Source organism: Vulpes vulpes, chromosome 12 (genome assembly GCF_048418805.1).
Source record: "Vulpes vulpes isolate BD-2025 chromosome 12, VulVul3, whole genome shotgun sequence".
Taxonomy (NCBI): Eukaryota; Metazoa; Chordata; class Mammalia; order Carnivora; family Canidae; genus Vulpes; species Vulpes vulpes.
In genome coordinates this window covers 51,716,571-51,729,776 of record NC_132791.1, presented here as the reverse complement: position 1 = coordinate 51,729,776, position 13,206 = coordinate 51,716,571, and the positions used below count along the sequence as shown (strand labels likewise).

The 13,206-nt window shown below is 36.2% G+C and overlaps 1 protein-coding gene across 4 annotated transcripts in view; it reads left to right on the top strand.

Moving 5' to 3' along the window:
- The window catches only part of SEC24A (SEC24 homolog A, COPII coat complex component), a 63,333-nt gene extending 50,625 nt beyond the window's left edge, over nt 1–12,708 (top strand). For all 4 annotated transcript variants that reach the window (XM_072728584.1, XM_072728585.1, XM_072728587.1 and 1 more), the window contains 7 exons: nt 209–319; nt 3,595–3,770; nt 5,222–5,359; nt 7,523–7,627; nt 7,945–8,037; nt 9,377–9,480; nt 9,749–12,708. In XM_072728584.1, the coding sequence (XP_072584685.1) occupies nt 209–319; nt 3,595–3,770; nt 5,222–5,359; nt 7,523–7,627; nt 7,945–8,037; nt 9,377–9,480; nt 9,749–9,863 (842 nt within the window). In that variant the 3' untranslated portion in view covers nt 9,864–12,708. The remainder of the gene's footprint in view (nt 1–208; nt 320–3,594; nt 3,771–5,221; nt 5,360–7,522; nt 7,628–7,944; nt 8,038–9,376; nt 9,481–9,748) is intronic.
- The last annotated feature ends 498 nt before the right edge of the window (nt 12,709–13,206 follow it).

Below are 13,206 nucleotides of genomic sequence, written 5' to 3'. Positions count from 1 at the left end.
GCCTTCGGCCCAGGGCATGATCCTGGAGTCTAGGGATCTGGGGATCAAGTCCCATGTCGGGCTCCCTGCATGGAGCCTGCTTCTCCCTCTGCCTGTGTCTCTGCCTCTCTCTCTCTCTCTCTCTCATGAATAAATAAATAAAATCTTTAAAAAAAGAGTTTTTTTAATGGAGTTGTGCCTTACTATCATTTATGTGTTTTCCCCAAAGGTGAAAGAAGAATTCGAGTTCATACTTTGTGTTTGCCTGTAGTTTCAACTCTGAACGAAGTCTTTCTGGGAGCTGATGTTCAAGCAATTTCAGGGTTATTGGCCAATATGGGTAAGAATTGTTACCAGCTATTATAAATATTTCACAAGTAATAACATTAGAAAAACTCATATAGTGTTATTTTCCTTAAAATATGTAGCTTTACGGGGCGCCTGGATGGCTCCCTGGTTGGGTGCCTGCCTTTGGCTCAGGTCGTGATCCCTGGATCTGAGATCAAGTCCTGCATCGGGCTCCCTGCAAGGAGCCTGCTTCTCCCTCTGCCTATGTCTCTGTCTCTCCTCTCAATCTGTGTCTCTCATGAATAAATAAATAAATCTTAAAAATAAATAAATATGTAGCTTTAAATAACTAACTACTTGAATGAAAGGATCTGTTGTAGGTAACCTTATTTATTTATATATTTATTTTAATATTTTATTTATTTGTTCATGAGAGACACACACAGAGAGAGAAGCAGACACACAAGACAGAGGGAGAAGCAGGCTCCATGCAGGAAGCCTGACATGGGACTGGATCCCAGGTCTCCAGGATCAGGCCCTGGGCTGAAGGCGGCGTGCTAAACCGCTGAGCCACCCGGGCTGCCCGGTAACCTTATTTAAAAAAATTTTTTAACAACTATTGAAAAATAGTTTACCATGTCATATAACCCATTTTAAGTATACGACCCTACTATTTATAGTATATTTATAGAATTGTGTGGCTATCACCTCAATCTGATTTTAGAACATTTTTATTATCCCAAAAGAACCTCATGCGCATCAGCAGTTACTGGCCTCCTTCCTCCTCCATCCCTCACTGACTTCAGGGAGCTACTAAACTACTTTCTGTCTCATAATCTGCCTATGATGGACTTAAATAACCATATTTTACTTAATGTTCAATGCTAGTAGTGAATAGCTTTTTTATGAGCTCTGTAACTTGGATTTACAAGAGAGTTTGAACTGTAAAAGATCTTTAGACTTGCAATTCAGGATAGAAAATCAGTTTACTCTCACACATAAATGTGCAGCCTTGGTCAGATCACATGAGCTAAGAGAAAATTTACTGATAACTTCAAACTTCACCTCTTTATTTCCATATCAGATAGAGTTGCCTCCTTAAATTTTCCTTTTTTTCCCTAAAGGGAAAGTTTCTTTTTTTAAATATTTTATTTATTCATGAGAGACACAGAGTGAGAGAGGCAGTGACGTAGGAAGATGAGAGAGGCAGAGACGTAGGAAGAGGAAGAAGCAGGCTCTATGCAGGAAGCCCTATGTGGGACCTGATCCTGGGATTCCAGGATCACGCCCTGAGCCAAAGGCAGATGCTTAACCACTGAGCCATTCGGGCATCCCTCTTTTTCTTTTTTGGCCCTTTTTACATACATAGAACTTAACATCATTTTGGTTTTTTTGTTTTGTTTTTAAAGATTTTATTCATTCATTCATTCATTCATTCATTCATTCATTGAGAGACAGAGAGAGAAAGAAAGAGACAGAGACGTGGCAGAGGGAGAAGCAGGCTCCTTGCAGAAAGCTTGATGTGGGACTTGATCCCAGGACTCCGGGATCATGCCCTAAGCCAAAGGCAATGCTCAACTAGTGAGCCATCCAGGTGTCCAACATCATTTTGGTTCTTATTTTTTTCTCCTTCAGGAAAGATGCCATTGGGGTCCATTTGCTTCAAACTCAAATCTGCCTGCCTGTAGTAGGAATAATCACCCATTTTCTTGAATTTCCTATTGGGAAATTCTTTCTTTATTGAAGCCCGATAAAGAATCCAACCCCAGGGGATCCCTGGGTGGCTCAGCGGTTTAGCGCCTGCCTTCGGCCCAAGGCATGATCCTGCAGTCCTGGGATCAAGGCTCCCTTCGTGGAGCCTGCTTCTCCCTCTGCCTGTGTCTCTGCCTCTCTCTCTCTCTCTCTCTCTCTGTGTGTGTGTCTCTCATGAATAAATAAATAAAATCTTGAAATTAAAAAAAAAAGGAATCCAACTCCATATAAGTCTTATACACTGTTTAAAGATGTGACCTAAGAATTTGAGGGTCACTGCCTTTATATTTTGTTGAGCTAATGCTTTTTAGTAATTGTATGATCATTATTATCATCAATAAGAACTGTTTCAAAAAAAAAAAAAGAACTGTTTCAGTTAATATTTGTAGATTAAAAATTTTTTCACGACAATTTACTTAACAGGTGTTAGTTATGTTACTAAATTTGGCTTATCCCAACATGCACATTTTTTCACATTTTATCAAAATCTTGAAAATCAGGAAGTCTTCAATTAAAGTCTTAAGAGTTACTATTGGGGCACCTGGGTGGGGTCAGTCTGTTAAGCATCCATCTCTTGTTCTCAGCACAGGTCTTGATCTCAGAGTCATGATGAGTTCAAGCCCTGTGATGGGCTCCACATACAGTGTGGAGCCTACTTAAAAAAAAAAGTGCTACTGTTGACCAGGTAACAGTGGTCTTTTTTCTTTGCTATGCACAAATTTGGTCATAGGAGTTAATAACCTCACTTTATTGATTGTATTTTTGAGAGCACATGAATTGAGTTTAGTTGTAGTTTGAGAAGTCTTCAAAACAATAATAGTGCTCTTAGTATTTATTTTTATTTATTTATTTATTTATTTATTTATTTATTTATTTATTTATTTATTTAGATTTATTTATTTACTCAGAGAGAGAGAGGGAGAAAGGCAGAGACACAGGCAGAGGGAGAAGCAAGCTCCACGCAGGAAGCCCGACGCGGGACCGATCCCGGGTCTCCAGGATCACACCCCAGGCTGCAGGAGGCGCCAAACCGCTGCACCACCGGGGCTGCCCATTGCTCTTAGTATTTAAAAAAGGTTTTTTTTTTTAGAAAATTTTTTTTCAAGTTTGCAGAAATGCATAGAAACAGAAGCGTAACAGGTGATAAGAATCATCTAAGTAGCTAAGAGGTCTTTCAATAAACATAAAATCCTCTGTGAAGAAAGCATGTGTTTTTAGTTGCAATTTTTTCTTTCTCTGTGGTATATAAAAGATCTATAATTATAAACGTTATAATGGATTATAATTAATAACATCTTAGATCCAACAAGATACAGTTTTCCCATTTTACAGATAGGAAAACAGACTCATAAAGATTAGATCCCTTGCCATATTGTCATACAGGTAGGAAATAGAGATGCATTTTGATTCTTCAAATTATGGGCTTTTAACTGCTGCTATACTTGTGTCCTTATATATGTAATAAATTGGTGAGAGATTTTGTATAATTAAAAAAAATTATATATCTTCTATCCTTAACAGTGGGATAGCTAAACTCTCTTTTCTCTTGTTTGTCCCTACCTCCAACTCTGTTAGCTGTTGACAGATCTGTGACTGCCAGTCTGAGTGATGCTCGGGATGCCCTAGTGAATGCCGTCATAGACTCTCTTTCAGCTTATCATTCTTCAGTCTTAAGTAGCCAGCAGCCTGGACTCATGGTTCCCTTTTCTTTGCGGCTTTTCCCACTCTTTGTGTTGGCTCTCCTTAAACAGGTAAGAGAATCAAAATCAGAAACTAAGACAGTAAAAATGTAAATAACTCAAATTTTTATCCTGTGAATGACTAAACACTGTATGTTTAACTGTAAGCCAGTTAACTTTTCTGAAGTCAGTGACTTTGACTTTTATTCAAATCTTGAAAGAAATCAAAGATGCCAATGATGATCAGTTTCCCAGTTTTCCAAAAAAAAAGAGCTGTATATTTTATTGCTTATGCAAAAAGTCACAGATAAAACTCTTCTTTTAGCTTTTTCCTGCTTTCTACAGTATTTCAGCCACATACTACTTAATCGTAGATATGCCTTCTCATATCTGTGTACTTATTTCCATACTTGCATTGTACTTTCCTATTCCTATGTTTGAGCTCAAATGTTCCTCTCTGGCAGTTGCCTTTCTTTCTATGATCTTATAGAGTTTTTCATTTGATATTTATTACTTATCTCCCCTGCCTGCTGTTTGCCCCTACTGCTGGCTCTCCCTTCTCCCCACCATCCAAAAAAGAAAGGCAACTAGGCAAGTAGAGGAGGCTTATTTTTCCAAGCTTGTATACTTAGGATAACCTTCCCTTATAAATTTTATTAAAAAGTTCATGTTAATAAATCACCTGGGAGAGGATCCTAGATTCTAAAATTGATGAAAACTACTCTGATCTTGTCAATTTGTATAATCTTCTGAACTCCAGGATTGACCTGTCTGGTGTATGTCATCTCTTCTAGGTGAGAAGGGCAACCCTACTCATCCTATTAGGATCAACTTGTAGTTTCTTTAACCCAAATTATATATTTCTACTTCTGAATATGATGTTAATGTACAGAAATTACATATATACTTAAATTTTAACATTTAAAAATATCTGCTTTTCCCTCCTTAGGTCTTTTCTTAAAAGCTGTCCTGTCACTGAGGCTTATTTTTCTGAGCAATGTTCTTTAGCCAACCTAACCTACATTCTTACTTCTCTTCCTGCCCTTATTTTTCTCCGTAGCATTTAACACTGACCTATGAATATTTTGCTTATTTATAACTTAGTAGGCTTCTCACAGGGAGCCCGATGCAGGACCCAATCCCCAGACCGCGATTACACCCTGAGCCGAAGGCAGGCACTAAACTGCTGAGCCACCCAGGCGTCCCTATTATTTAGATTTTTATATCACTATACCTCTATGGCAGATAGAGTATTTAGATATATTTCACTGATTAGAAAACACTAGAGAGATCTAATGACTTTGCCATAGTCAGGTGGTTAATTTCTTTCAGGTGGGGATATAGTCACATTTTTAATAGATGGGCAACTTCTTAAAAGATACTTAACAGAACGAATTAAAAGAATAACAGTAAATTTGCTAATTCTGCCTGAAAATTTTGTTTTAACATCTGATATTTGCAAAGCTTTGTATTTGTTATTAAATACCCTTTTTTTTTTGATGAGCAGTGGTTTTCTGTTACAGAAATCGTTTCAGACTGGGACAAATGCACGTCTGGATGAACGCATTTTTGCCATGTGTCAAGTGAAAAATCAGCCTTTGGTTTACCTTATGCTCACAACTCATCCCACTTTGTATAGAGTTGACAATCTCTCAGATGAGGTAAGATTACTTTTTTAGTGACTTTTTCTTAGAGGTTCATAAGCTTAATTATACTAAGTCCCTTGTAGAAATGAGGAAAGTTTTGTTTTGCTTTTAAAGATTTATCTAGGGACACCTGGGTGGCTCAGCGGTTGAGCGTCTGCCTTTGGTTCAGGGCCTGATCCCAGGATCTAGGATTGAGTCCCGCACCAGGCTGCCTGTGGGGACCCTGCTTCTCCCTCTGCCTGTATCTCCACCTCTCTCTGTGTGTCTCTCATGAATAAGTAAATCTTTAAAAAAAATAATAAAGATTTATTTTTTTTACTCATTTTACAGAGAGAGAGCACAGCACGTGTGCATGTGAGTGTGGGGGTGGGAGGTGGCCAGAGTGAGAGAGAGTCTCAAACGGAGTCCATACTGAGCGTGGAGCCCATTTCAGGGCAGATCACAACCTAACCTGAAACCAAGAGGTGGACAGTCAACCGACTGCACCACTCAAGCGTCCCAGTAAAGTTTTGTTTCTTAAAGCTATTAATTCTATTCCTTTGGTAGATCTGTGTAAGGAAATCTTGGTTTGAGGAAGCTCTGAGAATAGAACCTCCTTTCTTACTAAAATATTATTTAAGATATAAAAGTAATAAACTTTGTTAAGACAGATCTCTATAGCAGATCTAAGTAAATGAATAGATAATCAAACTGACCCTGATTTATTTATTTAAACAAATTGATCTGGAGTGTCCTGAGAGTGGAATTACATCTGAAAGCCCTAAGTCAGTATTGAGTTTAATAGTATTCTTGAATTAAAGAAAAAAATATTTAAGTTGTAACATTATTTGCCCCCTTTTTTCCTTTCTTTTCTTTTCTTTTTTTTGGAAGGTCCCACCGAGATATTATTTGCCCTTATTAGGAAATTTAACCTGAGTTAAAGTCACATGCATAAAATGTTAAATCATAATTTTTTTTCTAAAATTGTGATCAAGTTAGGATATACATATTAGAAGTAATATTTTGGTTAAAAACCTTACAAAATTTAAAGAATTTAAGATGTCTTACATACATCAAGGACAAATTACCTATGAAATATGAGGTTTCAGGCAGGCCGGGTGGCTCAGTGGTTTAGTGCCACCTTCAGCCCAGGGCGTGATCTTGGAGACCTGGGATCGAGTCCCACATCAGGCTCCCTGCATGGAGCCTGCTTCTCCCTCTGCCTGTGTCTCTGCCTCTCTCTCTCTGTGTCTCTCATGAATAAATAAATAAAATCTTAAAAAATTAAAATTATGACTGCATTTGGGATGCCTGGGTGGCTCAGAAGTTGGGCGCCTGCCTTCGGCCCAGGGTGTGATCCTGGAGTCCCGAGATCGAGTCCCGCATTGGGCTCCCTGCATGGAGCCTGCTTCTCCCTTACCTGTGTCTCTGCTTCTCTCTCTCTGTCTCTCATGAATAAATAAATAAATAAATAAATAAAAATCTTAAAAAACAATTATGACTGCTTTTAACTATGTCAACAAAAAATTCTTGGAATGCAAAGGTCAGAGTTTGCAAACTGGAAGTCGCTCTGAAGGAGAAAGTCACCACAGGGTTAAATAGGCAAAAGCTCCAAGTTCTGTGTCCTTTGGGACCTCTGACTGAGGTCCCAAACTATAGCTTCAGGAGCAGAATGACAAGCTGTATATAATTCAGTATTTCTGGTAGCAGCTTCAAGATATGGTAGCAGCTCCAGCTGATAAGATGTGTGGCAGCAAATTGTGCTGAATTTTGTGTGGGCTTGTCACCTCAGACTATGTTGTTGACTGGTTTTGTTCTCCATGGTCATTTGGCCTGATTGAAAGTTTATTTTTTCTCCCTTGACATGGAATGCATCTTGTCAGCTCTTGTTGTCTAATTATTGGGGTATTTTGTTCTTCAGTTGTATCTAAAAGCTTTAACTTTTGGGGGGCACCTGGGTGGCTCTGTCAGTTAAGCATCTAACTCTTGATTTCACCTCAGGTCATGATCTCACAATTGTGAGATCAAGTCCTGCATTGGGCTCCACACTCAGTGGGGAGTCTGCTTGAGATTTTTTTTTTGCTCCCTTTCCCTCTTTTCCTCCCCCCTTTCTCTCTCTCTCTCTCTCTCTCTCTCTCTCTCTCTCTCTCTCAAATTAATAAAGTCCAAAAGCTTTAATTTTTTTGCTTAAATCCTCAGGGGGCACTCAACATCAATGATCGCACCATACCTCAGCCACCTATTCTTCAACTTTCCGTGGAGAAGCTGAGCAGAGATGGAGCTTTCCTCATGGATGCAGGCTCTGTGAGTAGTCTGATTGATCGGGATCCTTCCCTCTACATACTATTATACGTTCATTCACTTTAGTATCTCTTTTCCTGAACAGATTATTTGCTACTTAATCTATTTTTTATGAGCTACCTTCTCCCTCTATAACCTCTTTTCATGCCAAGCATAAAAGTCTCATCATGGTAAAAAGTAATTATTAGTTCAGCTGAAATCTGTATAATCTTACTAAACATACTCTTCATTTTGATCTTTTAAAACATACTCAGTGGTAAAGGTTGAATCAGCAGCTCACTGTTGTGTGTGTCTCAAAATAATTTTCTTCCTGTTGCCAGGTGCTGATGCTTTGGGTTGGAAAAAATTGTGGACAAAATTTTCTCAGCCAGGTTCTAGGAGTTCAAAACTATGCATTAATTCCACAGACTATGGTAAGACTTTTTATTATAGTGATTGTGGTAGACTTTTTTTTTTTTTAAGATTTTATTTACTTATCCATGAGAGATACAGAGAGAGAGGCAGAAACATAGGTAGAGGGAGAAGCAGGCTCCCTGCGGGGAGCCCGATTCGGGACTTGATCCCAGAACCCCAGGATCATGACCTAAGCCAAAGGCAGATGCTCAACCACTGAACCACCAAGATACCCCTAATTTTCACTTTTAAAGTTAGAATTAGGGGTGCCTAGGTAGCTCATTTGGTTAAGCATCTGACTCTTGGTTTCAACTCAGTTCATGATTTCAGGGTCAGTCTGCGTGCTCAGTGGATAATCTGCTTCTCTCTTCCCTCTCTCATTATCTATCTGTCTGTCTGTCTATCTATCTTTTTTTTTAAAGGTATAATATGGGTAGCCCAGGTGGCTCAGCGGTTTAGCGCCGCCTTCAGCCCAGGGCCTGATACTGGGAACCGGGGATCAAGTCCCACGTCAGGCTCCTTGCATGGAGCCTGCTTCTCCCTCTGCCTTTGTCTCTGCCTCTCTCTCTCTGTGTCCCTCATAAGTAAATAAATAAAATCTTTAAAAAAAATAAATAAAAAGGTATAATATTAAAATTAGAATTGATTATAACATGGTATTATTTAGTATCATATATTTTAGACCCTACTATCAATTTGTCCCCAACATTGGAATATGTATTTTATGTTAGTGCTTTTTCATATTTATGGGTTTAACTCCATTCACAGAAGTCATTAGGAAATCATGTATTTAAAAGATGTTTGTGTCAGGAGTATAGCTGGAATAAGCACTATCTTTAAAGCTGTAAATAAAACTATTGGCTTGGTTGACAAGGCATTTTAGGTAATGAAGTAAATAATTGTCATATTTGTAATAACTGCCTGAATGAATCAGTTAATTTTAGATGTCATAATAAAATGAAGAGGTTGGATTTCTTCTGGATCAGGGCTCAGTAAAGTGTGCCAAAGTTTTTGTCAATAAAGTTTTATTGGAACATAGCTGTGTCCATTCACTTATGTATTGTCTATGGCTCTGTAGTGGAACATTGGCAGAGTTGTGTATTGCAGCAGAGACCAAATGACGTGCAAGCCTAAAGTATTTCTGTTGTTTGGCCTTTTCAGAAGTTTGCCTACCCCTTACTAGAAAACTGTGATATACATACTCCCAGGCCCCTTTCCCTAAGACCTCCTAAGTCAATCTTGCAGTTCAGCAAGATCTCCAGGTGAATAATATACATGATAAAGTTTGAGAAGCACTGTAAATGATGCATTAACTATGTGATTCAAGTAAGTTGGATATTGCTGGTTTTTGTTTAATAGACAGATCTTCCAGAACTTGATACACCAGAATCTGCCAGAATAATAGCATTCATCTCTTGGCTTAGAGAGCAGAGACCATTTTTCCCCATACTTTATGTAATAAGGTAAGTTGTATTTTTTGTTTGCTAATTGGAAAATAATTTATTTAGTTTTACAAGGACCTATTTTGAGTTATAGTTACCCATGACATATTGCTTAAGGAAACCCTTTAGAAAAGAAAGAAAGAGAATGTTCAGTAAATATTACTCAATTATGCTTTCTGTTCAGTTACTAGCAAAGAGTATGTTAAAAGCATCATGACAATGGACAAATCCACTGTTTATTTTACTATTGCATTTTATGTAATGTATATATTTTTGTCTTATTCCACAGGGATGACAGTCCAATGAAAGCAAACTTCCTTCAAAACATGGTAGAAGACAGAACAGAATCTGCATTATCATATTATGAATTCCTTTTGCATATACAACAACAAGTGAACAAATGAATAAATGAAGATATTTGACTTAAAGTCATGATAATGCAGAACACCTGAGAATGTGTAATACCTTCCTTTTCTGTTAGGTTTGTGGACTAATGTGATGATTATATGTTCTCACTGTGATTGCAACAAACTATAGCAAATAAAGGACCACAACAGAGAATCAAACATGCAACTCTGAAATACTGTATTTTTCAAATCAAAATAGATCTACATACAATTGATTGGATACTTTTTTTTCCTTTGCTGCCAATAATGTTTGAGTTGTTATGGATTTAAATAGGATGAGACAATATTGCAGAGGCAAAGTAAATTTTGTAAAATAAAGACTTCTGTGTTTCAAATGTATATTTCTCATTTTTTCCTGAAATTTTGGCTGCTACATTTAAAACCTCACAAGACTTAGTGTTGCAGGGATGTTACCAATTCATTGATAATGATCTTTTTAAAATCAAAAAGTTTCAGAAGTAAATAGTATGTAGAAAACTAGAACCCATCCCCCATACCTGTATTGTTTTTTTTATATAAGGAAGAAAAAGGATCATGTTAACTAAAGCTAGAGTAAACTCACTCTAGTTTGAGAAGAAAAATATGAAATAATACAGTCAAGCTTTAAAATCTATCAGTATTCTCTATACTTGAAGAACAAAGTCACTTTGATTTGAAGTGAAAACTAAGTGGTTTTCTGATGTGATGTGACTGCAGAAGACTTGTTTGGACACACTATCATGTTCTTCAGTGAAAAGAATCAGCTGTCTTCATAAATATATTGGGACTGGCAATGATAATAGGGAGATGAGAAACTGATTATCTTGATTCTTGAAATGGGCTTTGGTTCATTTCTGCTCTGTGATGTACAATAAAAGTGTTATATTATTGGTGAATTGATGAATTAAAGGTTTTTAAAATTCTGTCTCATGCATCAGTAACATTTTTCTAAGGAGTTTAATAATTGAAAGCCACTCATAAGCTATTTATTCTTGGATATTAAAACTTATTAAAGCATGAATGCTGCTTTTGATTTGGTGGATATTAAGATTACACAAATCCAATATATTGAAGTTATGGTAGAAACTTGATTTCTGAACATGCTCAAGAGACTGCTTTTTTGATTGAGCCAGAGAAATATTATAGTCAAAACCATTGAGTGGATTTTGTTTACAAATAGATAAATTAAACATTTGTATATTTAAAGTGCTGTGGTAGGATATCTTTAAAAGAGTTTGGCTCATTTTTCACAGATTCACCTTGTCTTGTATAAACTTCTTAAAGTACAAGTTGTTCAGTGTGTAATACTTGATGAAAAGATTTTTGTTTCTTTGTTTCAATGGGTTAGAAAAATGTGTTTACAATCTTGGTCTCATACGATCACCAATGAAATAGTAACTTTCAAGTTTACATCAGTATGAGCTGACTTTAACTGAGTTGTTGGGGGATATGGAAGAAGCAGGTCCCATTGGAGTATACACTACTACCTGCCTGCTGGATCAGACTAACTGGGTTTTTTAGGAATATCATCTCCTTTAAGCAGTGTTAAGATTTCTCTTCAGTATGTGAGTGGTGCATTGAACTGGAAATTTTCTTGAAAGCTGCTTCATTGATTAGGAAGCAATTTTCACATCGTAGCAAATTAAAATAAATTTCTATTTTCCCCTCTTTTAAAGAAACAGTCATCCTTGTGCACTGATTGATGTTTCTTAAAATAACTAAAATTCTCTTCTTAATGTGAATTGTAAATGTTGTTATTTGTAGGTCCTTTCTTAATAGTAGTGAAGAATCTTCCAGAGGGAAAAGTTTGTGCTTCTAGGGACAATAACCTTCCTTGTGCCTCACTTCATCCCCGAGTGGGTAGGACTCTTGTTATTGCCACACATGCTTTTTTAGTATAGTTCACAAATTTACTTTTAAAATTTCACTTTAAAAATGATTTTCGATAGTGTATAACATGTGCAATCTAGAATAATTTTATAATAGGTCATAAACACAATTTTAGTTAAGATTCGTAATATTTGTTCTCTGGATAATGAGGGAATGAATGAACCTTTTGGAGATATTGATAGTAAGTAATTATTTTTTGTAATATTGAATGTTTTTTTTTTAGTTTTTTTTGTTGTTTTGCAGTAGGGCACTACCTGCTATCTCATCTTGTATTACTTTTTAATGTAAAGCAACTAATATTTACACTATGCCATATTTTTTTTTATTGTAGTTGTAAATTATGAAAGATCCTTGAATTTTCTACAGATCTACAACTACTAAAGTACAGACAAGGGCAATCTTGGTATTTAAATCTGAGCATGGCAATTCTACCATAAAAAGTACTCTATTTTTCTAATTTCTAGGATTTTTAAAATAACATTTCTGTATGTCTGACATATTAATATTCACTCAAGCTGTGTACCTTTTAGTTTGCATATATTTCATTGTTTTAATTTAATGTATTGAGTCTAACAGACTGTTTCACAATAATTAGAACAAAAGATTTATTTCTTCTAATCAAAGATGCGTAACAGCTATTATCTAGGGGACCATCAAATGTGATTTCAAGATTTTGTTAACTATTTCAAATATAATCCTTATATAGAAATTTTAATTTTGTAAAGTAGTGTATAATATTGTAACATTAAATTCTTGTTCTCAAATTCAAATATGTATTGATCTTCAATGTGCTGTGTTAAATCTTGCTTCTCTTAACTATTAGAGACAAGATTTGTCTTCCTTTTTACAGTTTGTAATTTTCACTGTTTTATTCCTGTAAAAAGAAACAGTCATTTGTAACCCATGCAAATAATCGTTTGAACTGTGCTAACTTATCAATTTGGCTATTCAATAAAGTTATTGAAAGAGCTTACATATAGTGACTAATTTTTTAAAGGGATATGAATACCTGCTAGTCACTGAATTGTGCCATGTTTTACATTCAAGTCAACGGAAGGCTATTGCGGAAAGCACTTTGAATCTAAGCTGGTGTCTGGGATGTCATAAACCAAATTCTTGGATGCTCACTCCTCAAGGATTGCTGGGTTTAAAATTCTAGATTGAAAGGGGTTGTTTTTGTTTTTTAAAATTCTTGACATGTTTAAGATACTACTCCGTTGTCTTCTGGACCCTTTGGTTATTGATAAGATGCCTACTGTCAACCTGATTGTTATTTTGAAGATAATCTGTTAGCTTTCAAGATTTTTCTTTTTTCCTTAATATTCTATAGTTTGGCTACTTTGAGTTTATAGTTTATAGTGCTTGTTTTTCAGAGCACATTTTAATCTGAAAATCCTCATGTATCTTGATATCTGGAAAATTCTCAGCTGTTTATTTTTTTAAGTGAGAGATGATTGACATAAGGCTATTT